Below are 27,489 nucleotides of genomic sequence, written 5' to 3' on the forward strand. Positions count from 1 at the left end.
ATGATTCTCCAACTCATACAAAATGCAGCAGCACGACTGATCTTCAACCTTCCCAAATTCTCCCACACCACCCCTCTGCTACGTTCCCTCCACTGGCACCCAGTAGCTGCACGCATCAGGTTCAAAATACTGATGCTGGCCTACAAAGCCAAACATGGAGCAGCACCATCCTACCTCACAGCCCTTATTACACCTCGCACTGCACCTCATATACTCCGAGCCTCCAGTACTGCTCGCCTGGTCCCTCCATCTCTGAAGGTAAAAGGAAGACATTCATCTAGACTCTTCTCTGTCTTGGCCCCTCGGTGGTGGAATGAACTTCCCCTCGAGGTCAGAACAAACGACAGCTCAAGACCTTCCTCTTTAGAGAATATTTAGATTAACTTGTAATGTTCTTATTGTCTAACTTATGTACAGAATCTACAACAAGAGTGAGTAAAAGATTGTATTCATAGTTGGGGGTCCTAATGAACCAGAACTTAATCGATGGTAACATGAAAACACGTTGTAAGTCGCTCTGGATAAAGGCGTCTGCCAAATTCCTTAAATGTAAATGTAAATGTAAATGTATGATTAAAGAAATGATAGAGATATTTTCAAATGATATATATCTATAGATAGATAGATAGGCATAATGCTGTATTGATTTTATTGACTATATAAAAGTGCGTTTATTGAGGAGCGCACCCCTTATTATAACCGGGACCACGTGACCCGGGAAGTTGGACGAGGGCGCCGCGCCTCCTGGGATTAGCCCGGGATTGCAGCCTGTCCACCCCGTCCTCTCGCGTGAAAAGCCAGCAGGGCTCAGGAGATGGAGCCTCGACGAAGCATGTCGTTTTGCGGGGATCGAGTGAGCGTCCCGGACTGAAGCGCGATGGACAGCGGCGCCCTCCTCCTCTTCCTCCTCCTCCTGTGCGTGTGCGGACGCGCCGGCGCGCAGGTGTCCCACCTCAGGCTCTCCGTGGAGGAGGGACTCCCCGCGGGGACCGTCGTGGGGGACATCAGGGCGGCGCTGCCGCGCGGGACTCGGGCCGGCGGCTTCTTCATCTCGGAGAGCGGGGACTCCCACGTCTTCCGGGACTTGGAGATACACGGGGACACGGGGATCATTTCCACCGCCGTGGTCCTGGACCGGGAGAGCAGGGACGAGTATGAATTCGCGGCGGCCACCTTAACGGGCGACGTGGTCCGGGTCACGGTGGCGGTGGAGGACGTGAACGACCATTCCCCCGTGTTCCCCTCCGAGATCGTGGCCCTCGCCGTGTCCGAGTTAAGCCCCCCCGGCACCACGTTTGAACTGGAAGGGGCCCGAGACCAGGACGTGGGCAGCTTTGGCACGCAGGGGTACCAGATCATAAACAGTGACATGGCAGAGATGTTTAAAGTGGGGGCGCGCGGTGGAGGGGGCGGCTTGGACCTGGTCCTGCTGGGCAGACTGGACCGAGAAAGCAGGGACTTTTACAACCTCACCGTGGAGGCTTTCGATGGAGGCGTCCCGAGGAGAACGGGGCGACTGCAGGTGCACGTGAACGTCTCCGACGAGAACGACAACCCGCCCGTGTTCGACCGGACAGAATACCGGGCCGCGGTGCGGGAGAACGCTCCACGCCTGACCCCTGTGTGTCGGGTGCAGGCCACAGACCTTGACCTGGGGGTTAACAGCCTGCTCACGTATGAGATCGTCCGGCGGCAGGGTGATCCAAGCGAGCATTTCCTGATCGACGAGAGCACGGGGGTGATCAGAGTAAACAAGCCCCTGGACCGCGAAGCTCAGACGTTCTACGAGCTGATCGTCAGGGCGCGGGATGGTGGCACCCAGCCCGAGTCCAGCAGCACGTTCGTGGGAATCAGGGTCCTGGACGTCAACGACAACAGCCCCACCATCAACATCCTTTTCTTGAGTGAATCAGGGGAGCCCCAGGTCTCCGAGGGGGCCGCTTTAGAAGAGTACGTAGCCCGTATATCAGCCTCGGACCCCGACCTCGGAGAGGGAAACAAGGTTCATGTTTACCTCCAAGGTGGGGAAGGAAAGTTCCTCCTGAAACAAACCGATGAGTTCCTCTATGCCATGTGTGTAGCGGGAGAGTTGGACAGGGAGATGGTGGACCTGTATGAGCTGAAGGTGGTGGCTCTCGACTTCGGGGAACCCCCATTACAAAGTGAAACGACGGTGTTGGTCAGGGTGCTGGACGTGAACGACAACGCGCCTGTGTTCGGACAGGAGCACTACGAGGTGCACGTCCCAGAGGACGCCGCCCCTGGAAGCTCCCTTGTCCAAGTCACTGCCCGGGACAAGGATGAAGGCTTCAACTCAGAGCTCCGCTTCTCCATCCCCCGGTCCAGGCATGGCCACTTGGTCCACATCCACCCCGAGTCCGGCCTGGTCACCTCAGCAGCTCACCTGGACCGTGAGAGGGAGGCGGAGGTGCACTTCTTGGTCGTAGCTGTCGATGGAGGGTCTCCGCCTCAGTCGTCCACGGCAACCGTCACCGTCTATGTGGAGGACGTCAATGACAACAAACCCGTGTTCGATCAGCCCCTGTACAACGCGTCAGTCGTGGAGCACACAGCTGCTGGGACCTGCGTTCTGCAGGTAAAGAGACACGATCAATTCAACCTTAATAAACGTTAAAATTGGCCTGAAAGAACCCGGCACGTGTGCGGTGAGATGTCATGTTCTCACCTCGCTGACGTGGCAAAGGAGGGCTGAGAACAGGTCATAGCAAAAATATACATGAATAGACATGAATAGACATGTTTTTCTGTGCAGCTCTTTTTAATGGGGTGTGTCAGAGGGTCCAGTTTTTCTTCATATAGGTTCAGATCCATAAATGGGGAAAAAAACACTAACGAATGACAAGAAAGTGTCCCTGCTGTCTACATTAAGGTCGTTTAGAGGAGCCGAGCGTGTGACATGCTGCCGTCGCAGCAGCCTGACGTGCGTTATTTCATAGTCCCGTGTCTTTAGTTCTATAAATGTCGACCCATAATGGGGTAAGACCCCAAAATGAGTTGGTGACTAGTAGTGTAGGTATATCCTCCTTTTCCATCAAATGGGTATCATATGCCAGTGACACGGACTTAAGGCACACACACACACACACACACACATTTTTAACAGCGCCAGGCTTTCTGTGGCGCTACAAAGGCAATTGTGTAGCCAGCGGGCAGAACAAGACACATTGTGCTCTGTTTGTGGCACATGATCAGTGGCATGGTTTGACCTCATCTTTGCAAACTACAATTAGACAGAATAATCCTCTATTTGGTATGTTTGGTTTGTTATGCTCTACAGGCCAGAAATATGGCTGCGCCATTTGAAAAAAAAAACAAATCCGTGCTAAATTAATTTAATGCACCGTATGCCTAAATTCATGATCATTCCTATTTGGCGAAAAAAGTACATTTAGAATATTTAAATTTTCAGAAATTTCAAGGCTTTTCTTCTGTACAGATCATAAAATGCAATAAACCTTTTTAATGGGAGGAAATTTGCAGGGGCCATCAGATGCTGCCAAAGCAACGTTTTTTTTTGCCACAGTCATCTGGTGAGGCAAACAAAGAGAGCGTTACTACCAGTTCACACACCAACTCTCCATCAGACTTCCACTTCTTTCCCACATAGGAGGGCAGACAGATCATTTATCATTTGGATCCATATGCAGTACAAACATTCAATGTTCATTAACACAATTAATATACTGTGTTACGTTTTACTTTGTCTTTTCGGTCTTGTTGTGTTATGTATGAGAGGTCTGTATTTCAAAATGTACAGAATATTTTCCAGAAGACAAAGGTTATGATTTTGTAAGATCCCCCGCTGACCTACAGGCCCTGACCTTTTCCTGACCTGTGCAGCGCTCCCAACTCTGCACGTAAAACCCAGGTGAACTAAAGCTCAGATAATGGGATCCACTGCGTGACAATGGGAATAGAAGGATTACTGCTTCTTTAGTCCATGCTTTATGGTATAGCAAATTATTGAATTAAACAGCCAGGCCAAAGGTCATGGAAGGTCATGCAAAGGAGGAGAATGGCAGGATGTAATGAGCCGTACACAGGAAGAAAATAACGTTTACCCTGGCTTGTCTGGATGTTGCATTTGCACCTTAAATGGCGTTAAATCGTGTGCTTGCTCTGCGATCGATGGCCAGTGGCAGTGATACTGAAGCTTTCCCTTCCGCAACATAACTGATTTAACCACCGCGCTTTAAACGTGCTTTTAGTCCCTGGAGATTATTACTGAAATCTGGTCCACCCAGATAGTGTGCCTACTTGAGGGACGACTTTTAGTCTACAGGTGGATCAGCTCCGCCCCAGTACTAGAGGCATATACGTGGAACTCCGGCTCTAATCCTTCACTTCTGCGTGATCACTCTATCCCCGCTGGCAGGGGCTGCCGTGCCACTGGATTCTGTGCCGACTCAACATTAATGACTTAATGGGATGGATGTGCCTGTCATGTTGCCAGTATTGTCATAGCAGACAAATGGCATCTTGTACTACAGGACATATGTGGTCATATCCCGTTCAGGCTCACAATTGCAAAATTTCGCGGTGAAGCATAGTGAATTTTTTTAAATACCTTTTTTTTCAGAGAGTTCGTATGGAGCCGTACTGAGAAAGTGAAAGTGAAGTGACTGTCATTGTGAAATTTGTCCTCTGCTTTTAACCATCACCCTTGGTGAGCAGTGGGCAGCCATGACAGGTGCCCGGGGAGCAGTGTGTGGGGACGGTGCTTTGCTCAGTGGCACCTCAGTGGCACCTTGGCGACTCGGGATTCGAACCAGCAACCTTCTGATTACGGGGCCGCTTCCTTAACCGCTAGGCAACTACTGCCCCGGGTGTAAAAGGTGTAAAAGGCTGCAATTTTACCCCTCTCTGCCTCCCTTTTAGGTGAGGGCACTAGATTCAGATGGCGGTGATTTTGGCAAAGTACGATACTTCCTCTCTGATGGCTTTAATAAGGAGGACCAGCGATCCCTCTTCCACATCAACCCTGCTACTGGAGAGATCTGTGTTGACCAGGACATTGACCGTGATGCAGGGATAGTGACCTATGACCTTCTTGTCAAAGCAGAAGATTGGGTGTGTATTTCTGGACATATTTGCTACGAATTGTCCGAAAATGTTAACAATCACCATTGAACCATCTTTATCATACTTTTTCAGGTGTAGCAATGAACAGTGAACAGTGTCATTACAGCTCATTAAATAATAGTATAGTTCATTGAATTACATCTGAGTGATCATTGTCATAAACAAGAGTATATTGTCATGTGATTTGGGTCACTAGGGTGGCCTCGGCACACAGGCATACGTTCACATCGAGGTGGAGGACCTGAACGATAATGCCCCTGTTTTCAACCCGGAAAAATACGTCACAAGTGTCAGCAGCCATGCTATGCCCGGAACTGAAATCCTCAACGTCATCGCTGCTGACCGGGATTCCGGGAGCTACGGAGAAATCACATACAACATTGTCCCAGGAGACTCTTCCTCTTTTTTCTCCGTAGACAAATCTTCAGGTAATCTAGAAGCCCCTCCCCCACGATTTCACTCACACTGTAGTGATGCGTAACATTCACAGGAAACACTGTCATGCAATTAAATATGTCATGTATATTCTGCAATTGTTTTTTTTTTAATGAGAACAAATGGGTTGGTTAAAATATCAATTATTGCCTCACATAACAAAGGGCTTCTGCAATCGTTTATTCTCTGTGTTCAGAAGCACACGCCATGTAATGTGACCAGATTTAGTCACATCTAATCAAGTGACTCAACTGATCCATAATAACCAGTCCGCTGTCGCACACACCCGTACGCTTGTACTTACTCTCTCTTGCACACTGCAAGGTTTGTGTAAGCTCACTACCCTGGGTGTAATCACTGGTGTCATCCCTCAGCGGGGCTCCATCAGATTTAAAGACCCACACTATAAATCCACAGTGGACACCCACGCCTCAGTGCCCAAGGCTGTCCATGGTGTTGAACTGCACTTAATGGATATCTGCCTAAAGATGTGAATAACACGTTGTATATATTTCTTTTTGTATATGCTTCTGCATACTAAAATTGTGTGCATTCATATGCTGTACAGGTCGAACTGTAGGTGCCTTCTGCATTAGGAATTTGCCAGCAGTTTGAGCGCACCATCTGCTGTGTAGGCCTTCTTATCGTAATGAGTCTTCTGAACTAGCCTAGCCTGAAATCAGAGAGATTTTAAGGTAAATTTAGGATAGAAAAATTAGCAGGCCTCACGCCATCTGTCAGGATTAGCAGCAGTTCAGGCCGAATGTGTGATCTAATAGACTTTTAATGTGTAATATCATACATTTAAATGTGTAAATAGTTTGTTATGTCTTTGTAACTATGAATTCTACATTTTTGTGTTTGTCCACAGGTGCAGTGACCCTGAGCTCTTCCCTGTCCTCTCTGGGCAGTGCCAGTGTTAAGTTCTCCATTTCGGCAAAGGATGGTGATGGCCGGGCGGCCACACAGCCTGCAGATGTGACAGTCAACATCTTCCACAGCAGCCACGTGCCGGCTCTCTTCCAGAAGTGGTGCTACTCCTTCTCTGTACCTGAGGATGCACCAGTGGGCTCTGCCGTTGGTACTGTCCAGGCCGTCACGCCTTCCAGTGAGTGCCAACGCAAACTGTATTTCTGGGGTGACGTTTGGCGAACTTGAAAATGAACAAAAATCTGTCCACAAATGAATTTTACTACTTATCGTACATGCTATACAGGTAGAGAACTCGGGGGCGATCAGATCTCCTACACTGCCAATGATGCACACTGCTGCTACAATACTTCTTGTTCTATTCTCCTTAACAATCCAGCAATTAGTCAATATCATGAACAATTATTCGCTTATCGTCTTAGCGACGTTCACTAGGTGGCACATACTTATTATATGATGGAAAGAGGCTGTATTTCATACATGTTCTTGCATTCCTTTGTACTTACATATATAAAGAAACAGATCAAATCATTAAATACGCACACTTCAAATACACAAAATGCACAAATCTGAATTTTATTTTCCAGTGTACAAGTACAAAAGGATGATTACTTGGGTGCAGTAGTTTTTTTAGTATAGAAGATCTGTCCTTGACTTTCTCCATTACCGATGGTGTAGATATGAACACTGTAATACCATTTTTATGTGTATGTCTGATATGTATGCATATGGTGTTGTGGCCCCTCAGCTAAAACGTTTACCCACCCCTATGCTATATCTACTATTTACTTTGAATCAACATTTTTCTAACTTGGCTGAAATGAAAGAAGTGATGCACAGTGCATCTGAAGGATGCGAACACAAGCATGACTGATATATATTTATACACATTTTTATGTGACTCAAGAAAACCTGAGAAATGCTATTGATGGGAAAGGGTTCATCCTTTTTTCATATTTCATTTTGATGCAGGTTTTTTGGACCGGATTCTCCTGGTGTCTGTAGTCCACTCCCATAGAGGTATAATAAATGGAGAGCCAAATCCAGGTCACTGGGGTTAAGATGCGTGGTAGATGGGAGAACAGGGTACCTGTGGGGTTTTCAGAACTTAAAAAAGTCTTACATTTTGTATTCGTAAATTAAGGCCTTGAAAAGTTAAGGAATTTTTAACAAGGCCGCTGCAGGGAAAAATGTGTGTTGGGTCCCAGGGGGCATTTTCAAGGTTTCACACCAGGAATCTATTGGACAATACAGGACAAAACCGATTTTAACCCTAATCAGCGACAAGCAGACATATAAAAACCAGAAAGTAAAGCATCACCAAACTATATGAGGTGAAAATAAGAGGCCGATTTAAAGCATCTTCGCAGCCATACCTTTTTTTGAAAAGTGCAATGCTGAACTGAATTCAGCACAATTTTGTTTATGGGAAGTTGTGGTAAAGAGCTGAGCGTAAAAGTTTGGGACATTTGAGAAAAAAACAAAAAATTAAAATAAAATACATTTTCTTATGCGTTTTAACACAGGGATGTCAGTTTTAAATGTGTTTGTCCTAGGACACACGTGTGTACCGGGTTTGGTGCATGTAGGTTAAGCTGTCTTTCCACAGGAAGAAAAAACACTTACATTGTGTTCGAAATCAGTGTTTCAAATGGAACTCCTTGACAACATTCTGCCCAAATTTCATGGGGCTATACAAAACTGGCAACATTTTACTGAATATGCCTGTTAAATTTGAGGATGTCTGGTCAATTTTTACTGCAATACCTAAATATATATTTTTATTCACAGACAAATTCTACATTTCCTTCATATGCCAGGAAAGGTGCACCATTGATCATGAATTTCATTTAAAGTGGTCTTTAAAAGTCTTAAGGATTAAAAATCCTGGGGGTACCCTGGAGAAGGACCGCAGGGACTGTTAAATCTGAGGAAGGGGATTCATTTATTCTGTCTTAGTGGAAACCGTCCTTCTCAGCTAAGTTCTCTGGAAGTCTTTTCTGACTTTTTGTCATATGTTCCCGTCTTATTAGGTTTAACTGGCTTTCTTTTACTGTTTCACTGATGTCATGGTTAAGTATGGACGGAAGACGCTAATCAGATTTTCCCCAGGCCATGCTCACCTGCCAAACAGTGCATTCACAGTTGCTTATGTGGCCATACACAGATAAGAGTGGATTTGCCATCATTAATAGATGACTTGAAAAGTACAATAATTAAAGAATATATCAGCATCTGAGTAGTAAACGCATTTAGAGCTTCACACTGTCTTGTCGTTGTCTCCTTTGATCCGATCCCGTTAGGGGTTGCCACAGCAGATCAACCAGTCTGGTTGTTCACACAATCGATTTGGCAAAAGTTTTACACTGAATGCCGTTCGGGAGGCAAACCTCTCCATTTACCAAGGCTTGTGACCTGTACCAAGAAATGCACGGTCTATGATTGACACCAAATGTAAAAAAATACTCATGCAGAAGGGTAATTTTTGTCCCAAAGTTTTAATTCTGTCCAATCCAATATGGTATGTGTCAACCATGTCCTTCTGAAACCATGATGGCCAGTGACACACAAAAGGAACCTTTGTCCAAATGAGAAATATATCCTACAGAATGAGAACCTGTAAGATAATTGGAAATAGAGGCAGACACTATTGTGCCTAGAGGCGATAATAATCTGAAGAAGAAGGGCAAATGCCTGGACCAGCAGACAGTCATTTAAGGCTGCCTTGACAATTAGCAGATTAATCCCCTGTAACGCAAGGAATGTGTCTCTGTGTTGGACAGACCGTTTAATCACCGCAGGATTTACGTTGGCCCAGTCCTGAGCCCTTAAAGTGTAGTTGAGGCACAAAACAAGTGGATTAAACGTAGCAGGAGCAAACCATGGTCTCTCCTCTCTCCAATACTTTTATTGTAATAATAATTATAATCAAACTGTATTTATTGAGTTGAAAAATTGTCATTTCATTAAAAGCTGTGGACTCGTTGAGAAGAATGTTATGAGCGGCCAAACTAATTTTTTAGGAACATAGGCTAAGAGTTATATTCCCCAGATCTCAAATTGATCAACGATCTGTAGGATGTGCTGGAAAAGCAAGTGTGATCCATTGATGCCCACCTTACATCTTATAGGATCTGCAGTTAATACCTTTAGAGGCCTTGCGTCAAAGGCACGAGAGCAATCGTCACAATATTAAGCCGGTTGTTTCAATGCTGTGGTTCAAGTTCAAGTAAAAGTGAGCTTTATTGTCATTTTAGCTAAATACAGGTTAGACAGTACATAGTGAAACAAAACAATGTTTCTAACATTTTCTAACATTAAGACAACGTTACGGACTAACGTAAAGTGCACATGTGAGACATAGACGAACCGGGCTACATAAAGTGTGCGTTTGCGAACATGTGCAAACATAGGGACACAACAAGAAAAAGACAATGCCTGCTGTTTTTAACTTTTGAGTTGTGACACATACGGTATATCAAAAATCTTTATCTTTTGTTTTTAGATTCAGTAGAGTCTCCATCATACCGGATCTCATCTGGTGACCCTAGTCATTTGTTCTCAGTCGATCCCCGAACGGGGCTCATCTACACCAGCCAAACTCTGGATCATGAGACACTTCCCACTGTCCTTCTAAGTGTCCAGGCACACGCTAGTGACTCCCCTGTCCACAGCAGCACTCAGGTCAACGTCACCATTGATGACATCAATGACAACTCCCCCGTATTTCCATGGTCTTCCAACACTATCAGTGTATCCCAGAATACCCTGCCTGGCACAGTGCTGTTTATTGCGCATGCCCATGATCGTGACAGTGGTTCCAACGGGAAGATCCAGTACTCTCTGAAGTCAGAGCATGACCTGTTCTCCATTGACCCACTCCTTGGCATGCTGTCGCTGAACTCTGACCTTTCCTCTGAGACGCAGATATTGTTCAAGGTGAAGATTGTGGCACAGGATGAAGGGTCACCATCATTAACCTCTACAATGACTCTAACAGTGGAGGTAGACCCGTCATCTGCAGCTGAGGAAACTCTGGCATTCGAGACCCTTGTCTACCAGGTGGAGATTAGTGAGAACGCCCAGAGGGACACAAGGGTCCTCCAGGTTCGAGCCCATGGCGGATCGCATGACCGAGGGCCTATCACAGCCTCAGCCCCTGGCTTTTCCTACAAACTGGAGAATCTCTCCGGCTCTTCAGCCTTCATAATCCACCCTGACAGTGGCTGGATGTTTCTCTCAGAAAGCCTAGACTACGAGACCACACCCAGTTACCATTTCAGTGTTAGGGCCACCGCGCAGGGCAGCAAGGTGGAGGTCAGTGCTACCGCCACAGTGGTGGTGAAGGTGCTGGACGAGAACGACAACGCACCTGTCTTCACGCGGGAGAGATACTTCTTCACCGTGGAGGAGGGGCCATCCCCACTGGGCCTGGTTGGTACCGTGAAGGCCTCAGACAGAGACTCGGGGAGAAATGGCCATCTGTCCTACATTCTACTGTCTGACGGCAAGCATTTCCGTGTCAATAGCAAAACAGGTATTTTACTTCCATATTCTCAAATGTAATCTGTATTATCTTCTAAAATGATACACAGATTGTTGTGAATAGACCGAATGTTGCAACAAATACAATATTTACTTCATTCTCTTCTTCCGAAGGGGAGATCACAAATTGGGTGGCTCTGGACAGGGAGCAGCAGATGCAGCACATTTTGAAGATTATGGTAACAGATCAGGGGCACCCTCGTCTCACCGCTACCACCGCCGTCCATATCCGCGTTACAGACGTCAATGACAACCCACCGCAGTTCACGCACCTCCCCGCCGGCAAAGAGCTGAATGTGCAGGTGCTGATTCTCACGGGCGCTTTCATATATAAACTGTTGTATTACCCCTCACATTATTATATCTTTCCTTGGGACAACACTGAAGATGTGACTACGTACAGCTTGTATAACAGTGTAAAAGTTGCTGAGTGTCCAGTTTAACTACTGCATGGTCTTGGCCATCACGGTGAAAGTGATTGTCATTGTGATGCACTGCAACGAAACGTGTCCTCTGCTTTTAACCATCACCCTTGTTGAGCAGTGGGCAGCCATGACAGGCGCCCGGGGAGCAGTGTGTGGGGACGGTGCTTTGCTCAGTGGCACCTTGGCGGATCGGGATTCGAACCGGCAACCTTCTGATTACGGGGCCGTGATTAGCCGCTTCCTTAACCGCTAGGCCACCACTGCCTCCAATTGGTTCAGCTTAGTTGCAGGGTGACACAATACTACTTGGGTTAGGTTATCCTTATATAGAACAGTAGTTCTTTTTCCGATTTTTTTGCCTCAAGGTGCCGTGTTGAGCCACAGCGACCAGTGTGAGGGAGTGTGAGACACACCTGCTCCCCATTCACACCGGAGACCTCACATGACACTGGGAAATGACAATTGGGAACAGATCTGGACATGCTGACTTAGGGGTGAAATCGGTTTTGTTGCCGGCGGTTTACACCTAAATGGCCACGTGTTTTGTTATTATGAGGGGACAGCAAATTTACACAATTTTTATACAAGATGTGCAATGACTAATTTACATTGTAAAATGTCTCAAGGAAATATTTACAAAAAAAAGGTGCTCTATTTCCTGGTCTGAGTTTGTCCAGTTTTATTGTTTCAATCAGCGCAAAGGTTTTTAGAAGAACTTAGATCGTTGCAATCGGATATTCGAATAATCAACTAATCTTTTAGAGTGACAGACTGCATTCCATTGGAACTCTAGACTAGTTGTTGCTGAGAATCGGACTTTCTACATGTACACAGAAACTCCGTTCATTTGTGTAAAGTTAATAATGTTTTCAACAAAATGAAATTTTGCATTCCAGTGCAAAATACACCATTTATACTTGATTTAATCCATGTTTGTGCATTTTATGGGTCTATTGTTTATTAGTTTTCTGTGCTTGTGTGACAGTTGTTAGCAGGTCTGCCCGAAGGCTCGAAGGTGATCAGCATGTTTGCCAAAGATCTAGATGCAGGAGAGAATGCAACAGTCAAGTTTTCACTGAGGATGGGTGAGCTTAGGCCCATCACAGTCATTGTAACACACAGCCTTGAGTGACTGATTTAGCGTTTTGTTTGTAGATGATTTCCAGGACCATTTTCAGATTGACAGCCGCAGTGGTGATGTCAGGACAACCTCAAAATTTAAACAGGACCCCCAGACGCACTACACCCTTACCGTGGTTGCCACGGACGACAGCCCTGCGCCACTGGAACAGAAGGCTGCCGTTCATGTACAGGTGCCTAACTTAAAACCCTTCCTTTCAATAAACGGAAATCATTAAAGAGCTGCGGCCTCTATTACTCACTGCTGCTTTGTCCATTTTCTTACAGGTTTATGGCATTAATAAACCAAACTCGGACTTGGTGGCCTTCAGACACTTCTCTGTGCCAGAAGACACTAAACTCGGCACAGTCATCGGCTCCCTCGGCCTTTCCAAAGCCTCAGTAGGTCCGATACGCTATTCCGTTGCCGAGGGCGATGGCAGTTTGCATTTCGGAGTGGATGGGTCATCAGGAGACCTGTACCTTGTGCAGCCGTTAGATTACGAAGCCACGCAACGATATACTTTCTCTGTGCGGGCAGAGGCAATTCCCACGGTCAACACCACAACTCTTGTTTCAGTGAGCGTGGGGGATGTTAACGACCACGCCCCTTGGTTCCCAGGCTCAGATGGTGTCCTTGCATTTGGCCTTGCTGAAGATGTCGCTGCAGGGACCATAGTCTATGCCTTTAATGCCCGCGATGCTGATGGGAGCCTGCTGTACAGTGCGCTGCATTACGCCCTCACTGTGGTAGGGACAGAAGAGCCTCCGTTCCACATCGATCAGCACACTGGGGTCCTCGTGACGACTCGGCCCCTCGACCGGGAACGCTCAGATTCCCATGCCTTCATTGTAACTGTGACCGATGGGGTGGGGGACACAGCTGAAGCCAGGCAGGCCTCTGTCCTTGCGCGGGTGTACCTGCAGGATGTTAATGACAACAGCCCTGGCTTTGCTTCCAGCAATGCCACACTTGTGCCTGAAGATGCGGAGGTGGGAAGCCTGGTGCATCAGGTTATTGCCATGGATCCAGATGAGGGGGAAAATGGACAGGTGATGTACAGCCTGATTTATGGGAATGAGAGTGGGCTGTTCCTAATGGAGGAGACAGGTGAGTGTATTTCATGCATCTCTGAATGTTATAAATATATTGAAAAACGTGCTTCTTAAAGCATCATGCATGTGGGCGTGTGTCTCTGTGTATTTTCAGGGCTGCTCTATCTGGCCTCCATGCTGGACTATGAGGCCCAGGCAGTGCACACCCTGATAATTCTGGCCTCAGATGCGGGCCAACCCTCTCTTTCCTCCACCCAAACGCTCACCATCGCGGTGGGGGACGTAAACGACCATGCGCCCAGGTTCCTGCACAAGACTTACAATGCTACTGTCGCTGAGAACAGAGAGCCGGGCGAGCCCGTCATCAGCGTTTCTGCAGCCGATGCGGACTCAGGTACCAATCTTTCCAGGTCTAATCTTTTCAGTCTGTTCAAATGTATGCCACAAGGTGGCAGCACTGTTTTGTGTCAGCTGTCTACTATGATGCTGTCAAAGAGCAACAGAGTGACAGTCGTTTTTATTCATCTCCTTATTCATTGGCCGCGCACTGGTTCCTCTCTACACTTTGTAGAGTTAGAGATGATCGTAATGAACAGACTGGTTCTGTGATTATTTTTTTACTGAATGCTCAGTTTTTCCGACTGGTTTCCTATCTGCTGACTGCCTGTTCACCTCAAACACGAACGTTTTCGCATGTCAGGGCCGCTCTCATCACTAGTCCAAATATTGACCATTCCTTGGCAACTTTGCCGAAATACCTCTGCCTCTGTATCGATGTCTCACCGCTAGTGAGTCTGACATTCTTGGATTGCGAATTGTCCAAGAACAGCAATCAAGCCTCCTCCTTTCAAAGCTCTCTAACTCAAACCATCTGGGCTAATAATACTCTTTTTTTTTTGTCTGGGCCCCTGTCATGACACATTCGTCAGCCGCTCTTTCAGATTTTGACAGGGTGATGTCTGCTGTAACGTCTCACACACACCGCTGCTCTGGTCATTCCATTGCGCTCACTTCTACATGTACGGAGCTTGTACGCCCTTTCCATGAGGTTCTCTATATAGCTTGGGGGAAAAGTGACCAGAGGGAAAGTGTCAGGAAGATGTTTAATAGTAATAATAAACTCCCCAAAATGAGTCAGCACTGTATATTTGATTTGTTCAAATATTCTGTTCTTAGTCCTGAAGCAAAGATCTGTTGGTTTATTCCTTTGGCACTGTTTTCAATTTGTAGATCAGATAAGATGCCTAGAAATAGCACTCTGCTGGACGGGGTCATAAACAGAGCCTTGACCTAATGAGGTGTGAAAAGGGAGACTTTTCAGTGGTTTTTGTATGAATGTGTAGCCTCGGGGTACAACAAGGGGAAAAAAAAACCCAAATAATTCGTCTTTGTTTAGTCTTCACAGAAATATCTACTTTAATTTCAACTTAAACCATTAGTTATCTCCTGCTGGGCATCTCTTAAACATGTTGAAATCAGTAGATATATCACAAATATTTCTATGTTTTTGCGCGCTCACCTCTCTCACACAGCGGAGAATGCAGCAGTCTTCTACAGCCTATTGCCTGGTCCTGGCTATGACCTTTTTGGCATCGATGCCCACACAGGGGCGATCAGAACCACCAGGAGCCTCGACAGGGAGCGCCAGCATACTTATACGTTGAGAGGTGAGAGGCCGGCCCTGTTAATTCCAGCATGCGCGTGATGCCAAGCAAGTTTCTGCTTTTATCGTATAACCTTAAATGCTCATATGAAAAATGCTTCTTTTTATAACCAGGGTTAGTACTCACCTTCCATAATGGAAGATTACAAAAGTAATTTGTTTTATTTGATCTTTATTGTCATGCCAAAGTGTTGAGTGTTTATTTTGCAGTGCAGTGTTTTATTTCAAGTAAAAGAATTTCATATAATATAAAAATGGAATTTATGATAATTTTGTGTAATATGTGTATGGGACAACCAGTATGTGAAAATGTTGATACATTTTACTTGGCAGTGTAAGAAAGCAAACTTGAAAAGTTGAAGCCTAAATAGGTTTTGGTGCACGTTTGTGTTTTCTGTTTAAAAAAATAGAAATACAAGGCTGTATAGCAATAAAACCTTCACATTTAAATCTTTTGAGATGATAGTGAGATTAATTGTGTAAGTTCATTGCCACACTGTAAGGTTAACTCATATTCATACTGGTGCTAAATGGAATTGAACTAGGGCTGCAACTATCGAATATTTTTGTATTAGAGGACTCTAATTTTTTTGCATCGAGTACATCAGTACTCGGATAAATCATACTTTTGTGTTTTTAAACAACTAAATCAATAGAGTTTTATTCAACATGAAAAACCTCTTAAAATGATCAAGCAGATTGCTGTTATTCCTCACAAAACACTTAGATTAGATGAAAACTTGTTGTCTTATTGGCTCCAGAACCAAGCCCATTCAATCAACTTTTCTGTGAAACGTTTATGGTGTTCATGAAAATAAAAAACTATGAAATGGGTTAACCTATTTAACCGTAGTTTTATTTAATAAAAAATTAAAAAGTGGTGAATCCCCTGCTATGGCTCATTTGAGTACAAAGGTAGAAAAAAGTAAAAAGAAAATATAAATAAACTATATAAGTATTACTATTATTCCAATTTAAACAGTTCAGTTTCCAACCATATCCAATTTCCATTAAATTTTGAATTCCAAAAAGTTTCGTTACAAAAAAAACAATGTTATTGAATAATTTGCCTCTACAATTTTGCTTCCAATTCCAATGCCAATAAGCAACAAGATTGTAAATAATATTATTCAGCTTATTCAACTTCAACTCATGAAATTCAGGCTCATGATGCTCCACTGTTCTGATAACAGTTATCTGTTTTTGAAGTAATCATAACCTCCTCAAGGAGTTAAATAAAAGCCCACCCACTCTTAAATCTGATTGGTTTGTTTCACAAAATAAGCCAATCAGAATGCCGTTTGTCTGTTGAATCGGAAACACATGGCATGATCCACACATACACATGCTCTCTCTCACTGAGCAAAGCACCATCCCCACACGCTGCTCCCTGGGGCCTGTCATGGCTGCCCACTTCTCACTCAGGGTGATGGTTAAAAGCAGAGGACACATTTCTTTGTGTCACCGTGTGCTGTGCTGCAGGGTTTCACAATGACAATCACTTCACTTGCACAATTTTGCAGGCATCACTATGTACTAGATTCCGGCAGCTACGTTAAAAATAACGTAAAGACCCACAATAATGCCCAGCCCTATAACACAGTCATTAAGTGATCCTAAAAATACAATTCCTTGTTGAAGCTCCGATTCCGTTTGGTGAAGTGCATTTTACTCGAGGATGCTTTTGTTTCAGGTCCTGCAAACTTTTAACTTCATTTTCGTTAAATAAACCGTGACGTCCATGTAAAACAATGATGCCGGTGCTGCGCAGTAGTCTACAAAGCGATATGATAATAGATGGACCTTGGTGCCTCGAGGCAAAGCATTTACCTGGAATATTTCCTGTATTCAAATCATGTATTCGAATACTCGTTTCAGCCCTAAATTGAAAAGAATAGAATACAGTGTTCATTTCCTCCACACGTGATTAGGCTTTCCTCATGAGAAAATAGAATAATGCTATGAGGATGTCAACTGCAGACGTGGTCAGGCCTGTTTTTTTTTTTTAACTAGAATTCTAGAGAGAGAATTCTACTTTTATTGTCTTGTTTTGGGCACATTTTGTATTGGCATGATGCAACCCTATTAGATTGAGTATGTCTGCTAATTGAACCTGCAACTTGTATAACTTTTATATTAACTTCAAAGCAATGAATGTAGCACAGATGTCCGAGGAAATGCCAAGAAAGAAAATACCAAGAACAGAGGAACTGCTACAAATGAATTTAGGCTACTTGTTGAAGTCACATTTCACCGTTCACATGAAAGACCCCACACCTAGATTCCACTCTTTTAATGCACACACGCTCGCTTTCGCTCTCACTCTCTCTCTGAGGTCACTTGCTTGGCCTCCCACATCTGGTTTTAACATCTGGCTTTATGAATATCTCACATTTTTTCAACACAGTCTTGCCATACAACTCCAGCCAGGGCAGTAAATAATGAAAGGCTGATGCGCTCTATGAATGCTGCATTATTGACCAGTATGATTTATGTATTTTTTCTTTTTTTTTTTGGCCACATGGCTTACGTTCTGCTGACCAGCTATAATATATAATGTAGACTCGCTGTAGCAGTCTATTGAGTGATTTTTCTTTTTCCCATGCAAGTGTAGTTACATTAAAAATACAGATGAATGTGTAGAAATAAAGTGCTTTCAGATGTTGCGAATGACAGTCAAGGATTATAATGAACAATTTTGGTTAAATACAGAATACAATAATAGTTCATCCTAGTGCAATTGAAGTCCAGCCAGGATCACTATGAGATTATTAAAAAGCACGACAGACATGCTTTTTACTGACCAAAACAATAGATATAATATTATAACGTTGCTAATATGTTATATAAAGGTTTCAATTGTGATTGTGAACTATGTGATAGGAGTTGGGCATATATTTTGTCTGTGATTGTTTCTCTGCACCTTACTGGTTTACAGTTCAGGGATGTGACAGTGGTTTTCAACCTCTAACGGGGACAGCAACTGTGCTGTGCTCAGTCCTGGACGAGAACGACAATGATCCGGAATTCATGCAGACAGAGGTGTGGATTACCATCCCAGAGAACCTTTCACCTGGAGAGATCCACACAGCCCAGGCCTCGGATGCTGACAGAGGCCAGAACGGCACAGTCAAGTACATGCTGCAGGGTGGGTTCCCTCAACTGTCAGTGCTCCTGTGAATATTTCTGAAATCTCCACATGTAACCCTTGGAAACCCTCAAGTGGCTGCTTTGCACACCCAATCCCATTAAATTTTATAGACAGCAGCTTTCAGGTTCATATTTTATTTTGAGTGGTCCCAAAATGATAATGGGGCTTCCGGGAATCTAGTTGGCCGACTTTCTAAATTGTGAACACATGTAGTTAATGATGTCAACTGTACAAAAATAGCTTATTCATCTAGAACTAATATTACATGGTTATGTTAATTAGCACACTGAAAAAAGTGGGGTTTTTGCACATTTTGACAAATAATAGCTTTAAACAGTACTTATTTTAGCTTTTTACCAAATGTAATGTGATGTAATATATAAGTTGTGCTGTTATGTTTATGCTCTTGTTTTCAGATCCAACTGGCAACTTCATCATCGATGGCATTACAGGAATTGTAAGCACAACTCAGCCTCTGGACAGGGAGAAAATGGAAAACTACACCCTGATCATTACTGCCTATGACCAGGGCCCCACACCACGGAGCTCCTCCACCCACCTCCACGTTATTCTGCAGGACGAAAACGACAACAGCCCAGTCTTCACGCGTCAAAGCTATCATGCCACTGTCAGTGAAATTCTGCCGGTGGGGTCAGAGGTCATTCAGCTCAGTGCCCGGGACCCTGATCGGGGCCCCAGTGGCGAGGTGACCTACTCTCTTACAGAAGACTCGCCTGGAGCATTTGCGGTTGAAGCGTCTACAGGTGTTGTCCGCACCACCCGGCCTCTTGATCGCGAGACACGTTCCCAGTACAACTTCCGGGCTGTGGCAACAGATAACTGCAGTCGGGGGCCACGCAGCTCCTTTGTCATGGTCACCGTCCAGGTGGAAGATATTAATGATAATGTGCCTGTCTGTGCTGGTGACCCTACCCATGGTTTATTAGATAAAGGAGCAAAAGCTGGACAGGTTGTTGCCATAGTAACAGCTGAGGACCCAGACCAGGGTGCAAATGGGTCTGTGGTGTTCAGCTTGGTGGAAGAGAGGGGTGATAGGGGGGGATTAAGCGCGTTTGAGGTCGGGAAGACATCTGGGGAGGTACGACTGATCACTCCACACACTCATGGCGTCTCTGAGAAGAGAATGTTGCGTGTGATAGCTTCAGATCAGGGCCAGCCCCCTCTCACCTCCACCTGCCTGGTGCTCCTACATTTGAAAGAAGAAGAGGAGGGGTTGCGATTCACTGACGACCTGTACGAAGTTGCTGTTCCTGAGAACATCAGAACCGGTATGTTCTTCGCTGTCAAAGAACATACTCAGTAAATACTTAGTAAAACACAAACAATTCATGTCTTTTTCCATCTTGTTTTAAAAAATAATAAATCACATAATTGTGTTGGTTTGTTTGCTTTCCTTCAGGCTCTTGGGTGGCCAACGTATTTGCCCACAAACAAAATATGGATGAAGGACAGATCAGCTACAGCATCTTCAGTGGGAATGAGAATGGAGCCTTCAGCATTAACCCCCACACAGGTCTTTTTGTCTTCAATATTGTTCAAAAGCAGTATTTTTAATAGCATTTTTGAAAAGATTTTTGGTTTCATCAATGCATCCATAGTCAGATTTTAAGTAAGGTTGATGATTGCAGCAGGGCAAGCTGCACTGCACCAAGCTGGTTAAGTGTAAATGTGCCCATATCCCTGTATCACATTCCATGCAATCATATTTAGCATTATGAGACCAGATTCTTTGGGATGGATGGCTTATCAAGGTTTAAAAAGCCACCACAAAGTGTCAAAATGTACTCTACATTTTGAGAAATTACAGTGAAATTAATATTCGTGATTGACAGCACTATTAATGTCTTACTCAGGTGACATCACAGTTTGGGACCAGAGCTGTTTGGATTATGAAGACAGGAAGAAGATTTACCTAGTGGTGCTTGCAGATAATAGCCAACAGGCCACTCATACCAGGGTGGTTATTGCACTGCAGGATGTCAATGACAACCCACCAACATTCAAACAGGAATTTTACAGGACGTCCATCTGGGAGGGGCAGATCCACAGCACCTATGTCATGCAGGTCATTTCATATTTCAGGAAAATCATTAAGGCTGATTAAATCTGTTGTGCAAATCTGCCTAAATAGTTCAAAATAGCCAGTTTATTGATAACTGCGTTCATTAGCATGAATACGTGGTTGTATACACTACCAGTCAAAAAGTTGGACACACCTACTCTGTGGTGGTTATAGAGAGCGTGGTGGAGCCATTTTGAAGAATCCAATGCAAGATTGATTTTTGCATCTTTTTACCTTCATGACTGCTTTGCTCACTGTTGCCACTTCATGAGATGCTCATTAACATGAGTGAATGATAAGAAAGAGTTCCGCATAAACCTTCAGGATTGTTGGAAACCAACTTAAGGTGGTTGTGAGATCATCACAGCAAAAGCCCCCTGCTTTGGAGAGACTCAAATATTCAACTTATTTCCTTGTTTGCTTGTTTGAGCCATAAATGAGTGGGTGCATCCAAACTTTTGGTGGTGTATATTGTTGTACATTTATTTTAAGATTTTGTTTCTGTCACAGGCTTTTGCCGTTGATCCTGACAGTGGTGTCAATGGACAGATTGACTATTCCATTGTGTCCGGAAACCACAACGATGCTTTCATCATTGACTCTGTGCGCGGAATTCTGGCAACTAACACAGTCCTGGACCGGGAAATCATCTCATCTTACAAGTATGTAGAAGCCCCACACCAACAGACCGCATTGTTAAGGCACTGAAAACCCATATATTTTTTTATTCTAAGCATGCCAGTCTGGCATTTATAGAGGTAACAACTGCACCAACCACCAGCAATATCAGACCAATATGTAATTTATTATTCCCCTTGCTATGCCATCTAGTACAATAATTTGTCTTTCATTCATGTCTAAGACATAAGGTTTTTTAAAAATCTGATCAGATCACACACTTGACTATAAAATTTGCAATAAACTTCTAAAAGGAAATCTGTTTGCATCATGCCTTTCCTGCAACTGATTACCTTGCCTGGTTTAATGGAACAGTCCAAGCATGCAAGCATCTCCTTGCCTACCAAACACCCCATGAAGGCTCAAAGCATAACAGAGGAAGAGCCGCTCTTGTTAAAAGCAAGCATTTCTCTATTGAACACAGGCTGGTCCTGCAAGCTGTTGACAGAGGAAATCCTCCATTAACTGGTACCAGTATAGTGAGCGTCAAGGTGGTAGATGTCAATGACAACAGTCCAGCCATCCCACCTATTGAGCCAGTGGTGATTGCAGAAAGTAAGATGACAGTAACACACAACATGTTATACTCCTTTATTATTATCATTATTGTGACACATTGTTTCGTTTACATGTATAGTTCTCTAAGAATAGGTGTTCGTGTCTGTCTGTGTTATTAAGATTGAGAACTTTTTTAGACTTACATATAGATAGTTGCACATATATAATATATTTATCAGCCTATGCCTTCATAAATATGTAAAAACTGTGTAGGTGAGTGGAAACGGTGATACGCCTGAAATCAGGTTTTTGAATACCTCTTTTTCTTTTTCTGCCAACAGACCTTCCAGCAGGCTACTTCGTAACTCGGGTAACTGCCAATGATGTAGACCTAAGCTCCACCTTGACATACCACTTTGCAGGAAATGAAAGGAAGAATGGGAGCTTTGCTATCGACACGTACACTGGAGTCATCACCCTGACCCATAGCTTGGACCGTGAGCAGGTTGAGGAGTACACACTCAGAGTCCTGGCTTCAGACTCTGTTCACCAGGCAGAAGCGGATGTTCACATCCAAGTGCTGGATGTCAATGACAATGCTCCCGTGTTCTCTCAAGACTCCTATCAGGTAGAGAACATTGAAAGATTCAGTATGGATTGAAAAAGGCCATTTATTTTATATTAAATGTTTTATTCATGGAACTGACTGGTTACCAAACTTTCTGTTTGTAGGTGGAGTTCCCAGAACTGACCTCTTCAGGCACATTTGTCTTGGCTGTTTCTGCTACAGACAGAGATGCAGGGCTAAATGGAAGGATTTCTTACAGACTCCTTTCCTCCTCGCTGACAGGGTTCTACATAGACACAGAAAATGGTAATTGTACCTTAACAATCTTTAGGCATTACCTGAGCGTACAGCTTCAGAACAGCAGGGATGACTCAGTGAGTTCTCTCATAAATGTGCAGTTGGTAAAGGCTGTTTGATCTACATTATATGAGTCAGTAGTAAATAACACAGAATACACATATGATTTTTTTTAACCATGTTAAAAAACTAATTAATTGCTCTCTTTGTGGGAGACTTTTGAGCATGTTGAACAACTGACTTTGTGCAAAGGCTTTCAAGAAATTGTTTTGAAGATGAAGCCGACGGACTTTGTATATTGCAGAAATCTGCACGCCAATTAGGAAAGGCCTTCCTGCTCTGTGTCTAACGCAACTGCTGTGATCCATCCCTCCATTAAAATTCCATGATGTGCTGTATCTTGCTGCTGCTCTCAGCTGAATGACACAGAATACCCAGCATGTAACAAAGAATGAAAAAGTAATTACAAAGTGAAGTCTTTTCCATGCTTTAATCCTTGGCCTTAATGTAATATAGGTTGCCTGTGCCAGGACAAGTGGTCAACACACATCCCATGCCCAGGGCTGTGAAGCTCTTTAAGCAGCTACCCATATTTGTTTGAATGTATCATTGTGTGACTGTCATGAGGATGTTTCCTCCTCAGTTTTATTCTGAAAATATGAACCTGCAAATGGGCGAAGCATAGTAAAAAGGTGACTGATGATAAATGTTAAGGAGCACTATGTTTCTTTAAAATAATGTAAAGTAGCTAACTTTGTGACAACACAGAACGATGGATTTAGAATGACAGAACAAAGGCCCAGGTCTATGACAGGGAAAGATTTCAGCCATTTTCCTCATTGAGGCATAATTTGCAACATCTGTTTGTTGGAGAGCCAAAGGACCGGAGAGCTGAAAAAAATTGGGCTGCCATGTTTTGTGTTAAAGTGATGAATGGGAGGTGAAACTTGGATTTCAGTCAAGCTAGAAATTGAGCCCTCAAAAACTTGCCTCAATCAAACTCAAACCTACAATTAGACACTGATGTGGTTACCTCAATTAGCACAAATTCCATGACTTGTGTTTGACATTGGCAGGATTTGCATTTCTTAATGAAACACAAAATGACAAAACTGGGGCCTCAGCTAGAACAAGATGTAGAAAATACCACCATTCCCATGATAAAAATCACTAAATAATAAAATATATTCTTAACATTGATAAAACATGTTAGTAAAATGTCTTGTTCTCTCCCCTAGGCTGTGTGTATACTAACAAGCCGCTGAAGCTTTCAAATGATGGCAATATGATTCTGCTCCTGGTGGAGGCTCGAGACAGTGGTGACCCCATTCTCTCCACTGTGACATCCATCAGCATACATGTGCTAGATGTCAATGACCACGCCCCTCACTTCCTGCAAAATACCTTCAGCGTGGCTGCATCTGAAGACCTTCCCTTGGGCAGCACATTGTTGACCCTGTCAGCTGAAGACGGGGATTATTCTGATGAGAATGTACGCATGGACTATGCCATAACCGCTGGCAATGATGAACGGCGGTTCTGCATTGAGGTTGTCACGGTCCAGGGCGAGAGCCAGTCAGGAACTGTGGGCCAACTTGTCCTTTGCGATTCTCTGGACCGTGAGACAACTGAGAAATATAGATTGACCGTGACCGTTTCAGACAGAGGAGAACCGCGACTAAACAGTTCTGCCATAATTTCTGTTGTCGTTCTGGATGTAAATGATAATGCCCCTGTTTTTGGCAGCTCAGAGTATCATGTGCAAGTGCGTGAAAATAGTCTTCCTGGAACTTCTCTTGTACAAGTGTCGGCCCATGATTGTGACCAAGGAGTCAATGGAACAGTCTTGTATGACATCTTATCTGGAAACTCCAAAGGACATGTGAGGCTTGACCGGTACACTGGTGTATTGGAGGTCAACACTGGTTTAGATTTAGAGAAACACACCAAGTACACTCTGACCATTCAGGCATCAGATGATGTAGGACCAAGCAAGAGAAAGGTCGACTATGCAGTTGTCTTCATTTCAGTTCTGGACGAAAATGACAACTACCCATACTTCATGTTCTCCACGGTAAACTGTTCAGTGTTGGAGAACCAGCCAGCTTTCACACCTGTGTGCATGGTCCATGCAGTTGACCATGATGTTGGACCTTTTGGCCAACTCACCTACTCCATTTTGTCAACCTGTTTTATGGACTATGGGAGTGGCAACCCGGACAGGAAAGAGGCATTCGCCATTAATCCCCTGTCAGGGGACATCCACACTAGACAGACCTTTGACTATGAGAGAGAGAGTGAATATTGCTTTGTTGTGGAAGCACGGGACAAAGGAGACCAGGTGGCAACAGTGAGGGTGCAGATAGACATTGAGGGTTTGGACGAGTTTAGCCCAGTATTTACAAAGACCCAGTATTGCTTCCACTTGCCTGAGAATTCCCAAATTGGACAAACTATTGGGCAGGTTTTTGCTATGGACCATGATGGTGGTCTAGATGGAGTTGTTGAATACTCTCTGGTTAGTGAGCCTACATTTTTTGGTGTGAACAAAACAACAGGTGCTATATATGTTTCCGAAAGTGTGTATCGAAAGAGGAGTTCCACAACAGCGGATGGTATAGTGGAGCTACAAATTCAAGCTAGCAGTCCAAAGCTTGACTCAAGGTCAAACTTTTGCAGTGTTATTGTAAACATCTCCAACTTGGCTGAAGCCCAGACAGGCATGTCCTTAAGTGTCCAGACCATCAGTCTCAGTGTGTCACTGACTGTGTTCCTCTTGCTGCTCATCAGCTTTGTTGCTCTGGTCCTGAGCTGCAAAACCAAAGACGCAGCACTGATAAAGGCAGCATCCCTTGCTGCCAATCTTAACAATGGAACAGGAACGTTTGGCAGGTCTGGTGGCCACCAGCAAAATGGCATCGACCTTCATGACCTAAGAGGTCGCGTGGACATGCGAGCCAAGCTGGATGCCTCCCAACCCTTCAGAGGTTCTGACATGAGTGGACGAGGCTCAGCTGAGGGCGAAACTGCTGAAGATCATGAGATAAAGATGATTAATGAGAATCCTACCCACAAGAGTCCAGACTCTTCCCTGAGTGATCAGGGTTCCCGAGTTCCAGATTCAGGTGTTCCTAGAGACTCAGACCAACTCTCATTCATGTCAGAAGATAAGGAGCCTTCAGCTACCCACAGGGCCAATCTGGATACAGGCTTGGCCAGTTCAAAGAGCCTCCACAACTTCAAGGAAGAAGGAGGAGGTGAAGGCATGCTTCCTCGCTTAATAAATGTCAGGGATCTAGAAGAGACATTCAGAAGGTATACCCCTCTTGACAGAAGTCAGGAGACACTTGATGGTTCACTGTCATCACTGGTTTGCTCGGAGGAGCTGCTAAGAGGCAGCTACAGTTGGGACTACCTTCTCAGCTGGGAGCCTTGCTTTCAGCCTTTGGCATCCGTGTTCAATGACATAGGCATGCTGCCAGATGAAGAGGTCAATACCCATGGTGCAACAGAGCTGCACAGCCTCATTCGCCCGCCTCCACTCATTACTGCTGTGGCTCAACCTGGAATACGTGCCGTGCCCCCAAGAATGCCTCATAAAATGTCTTCCCTAAGCAGACGTCCATCTTACCCCAAATATTCCTACTCACCATTAGGCCGCAACACAGGCCTGACACCCTCAGCAATGACCCCCAGTTTCTCCCCCTCTCTATCTCTGCTCACTGTCAGAACACCTAACGCTTCCCCAGTGGTCTCAGAGACCGGGTTAGGAATGAACACTAAAACTGCTCAGTTTTCTGCAAATATTTTATCCCAGGGGGCAATGGAAGTGTGATTATAAAACTCTGAATTGATATGTATTGAAGAAATGTATTTTTTTCCCAATGGTTCACGCCCGAGGAGGAATGGATGATGGACACTAAGGGCTTTGGGAAAAAAGAAACTGAGCAATGTCCCAATCTTGTGCTCTGGTGTGCATTTGGTTGAGCTTCAGGTCACTACTGCCCTCTTTGTCGACCTCCACAAATCCTTCGCCAGTGGAATGTTTGGCCCAGGGACCCCTTTCGGCCTACAGACGGAACACAACGGGATACATGTTGGAGAACAGTTCTGTCCTTCACTGGGGCAGCATGGTAATGAATGCTGCTTAGCTTGAGTGCGCAGGACTCATTCATCAGGTGCATCTACACCTGCTGTGTGAGCCCAAAGGCCACTGCATGTCACACAGTGAGATAAGATTGAGATCAGTGAACTGCAAAAATACATATTGCTAATGGATTGTTTGGTTTGAGAGTGTCAGACAGGCTGGGCTGTAAACTGTGATTTTAGTGATTGTTATTGTATGTCAATAATATCTGCTAATGTATAGCATTGTGGCCTTAAAAGTGAAGTCACTCCATATACATGATGATGTTTGGACTAATCCTAAGAAATAGTATCACATACTGATGTTGTGTATGATTGATGGAGTTTAAATTTCTGAGTTTAAATCGGATGATCAAAGCTAGTCTTTTCTAATAAAATTAATTAAATGCAATATGAAGAAATATTGAGGCAAATAATATTTCTTCTTGGACTGATGTTGTGAGTACATTATATTCTAAAAGTCTAAATATACATTCCTAAGTAAAAACTGTAATGCATAATGCATACAATATGAGTCATCTGGAATGTAGTGTGAAATGTACATACTGTAGCCAAATATATTTTAAATGAATTATTATTGTCACTTGTCAGTGATTTTAATGATGATCAGTGTATGACATTATTACCAAATGAGGGCCAATAATTACCAGATGAGTGCAACCGTAACTAAATTATTTTGCACCAGAGTTCATTGAACGCCTAATAATAGAATGAAAGAGAAATGTCTGCACTTGGTTACTGGCAGACTTTTTTCAATTAACAGAATCCTTTTTTTTAGATGTGTTTCTGGGA

General features: G+C 44.2%; 1 protein-coding gene across 1 annotated transcript; it reads left to right on the forward strand.

Moving 5' to 3' along the window:
• Positions 1–762: 762 nt before the first annotated feature.
• Positions 763–27,268, forward strand: dchs2 (dachsous cadherin-related 2). Its single transcript, XM_028976071.1, has 20 exons — positions 763–2,596; positions 4,900–5,091; positions 5,300–5,531; positions 6,410–6,646; positions 9,974–11,005; positions 11,128–11,315; positions 12,424–12,523; positions 12,594–12,751; positions 12,846–13,668; positions 13,768–14,007; positions 15,146–15,280; positions 18,215–18,424; positions 18,844–19,716; positions 19,848–19,961; positions 20,302–20,513; positions 21,021–21,172; positions 21,613–21,743; positions 22,028–22,314; positions 22,419–22,560; positions 23,790–27,268. Exons 1-20 carry the CDS (start codon positions 878–880, stop codon positions 26,384–26,386), a joined length of 9,774 nt encoding a protein of 3,257 aa, XP_028831904.1. The 5' UTR covers positions 763–877; the 3' UTR covers positions 26,387–27,268.
• The last annotated feature ends 221 nt before the right edge of the window (positions 27,269–27,489 follow it).

This window comes from Denticeps clupeoides, chromosome 4 (assembly GCF_900700375.1).
Source record: "Denticeps clupeoides chromosome 4, fDenClu1.1, whole genome shotgun sequence".
Taxonomy (NCBI): Eukaryota; Metazoa; Chordata; class Actinopteri; order Clupeiformes; family Denticipitidae; genus Denticeps; species Denticeps clupeoides.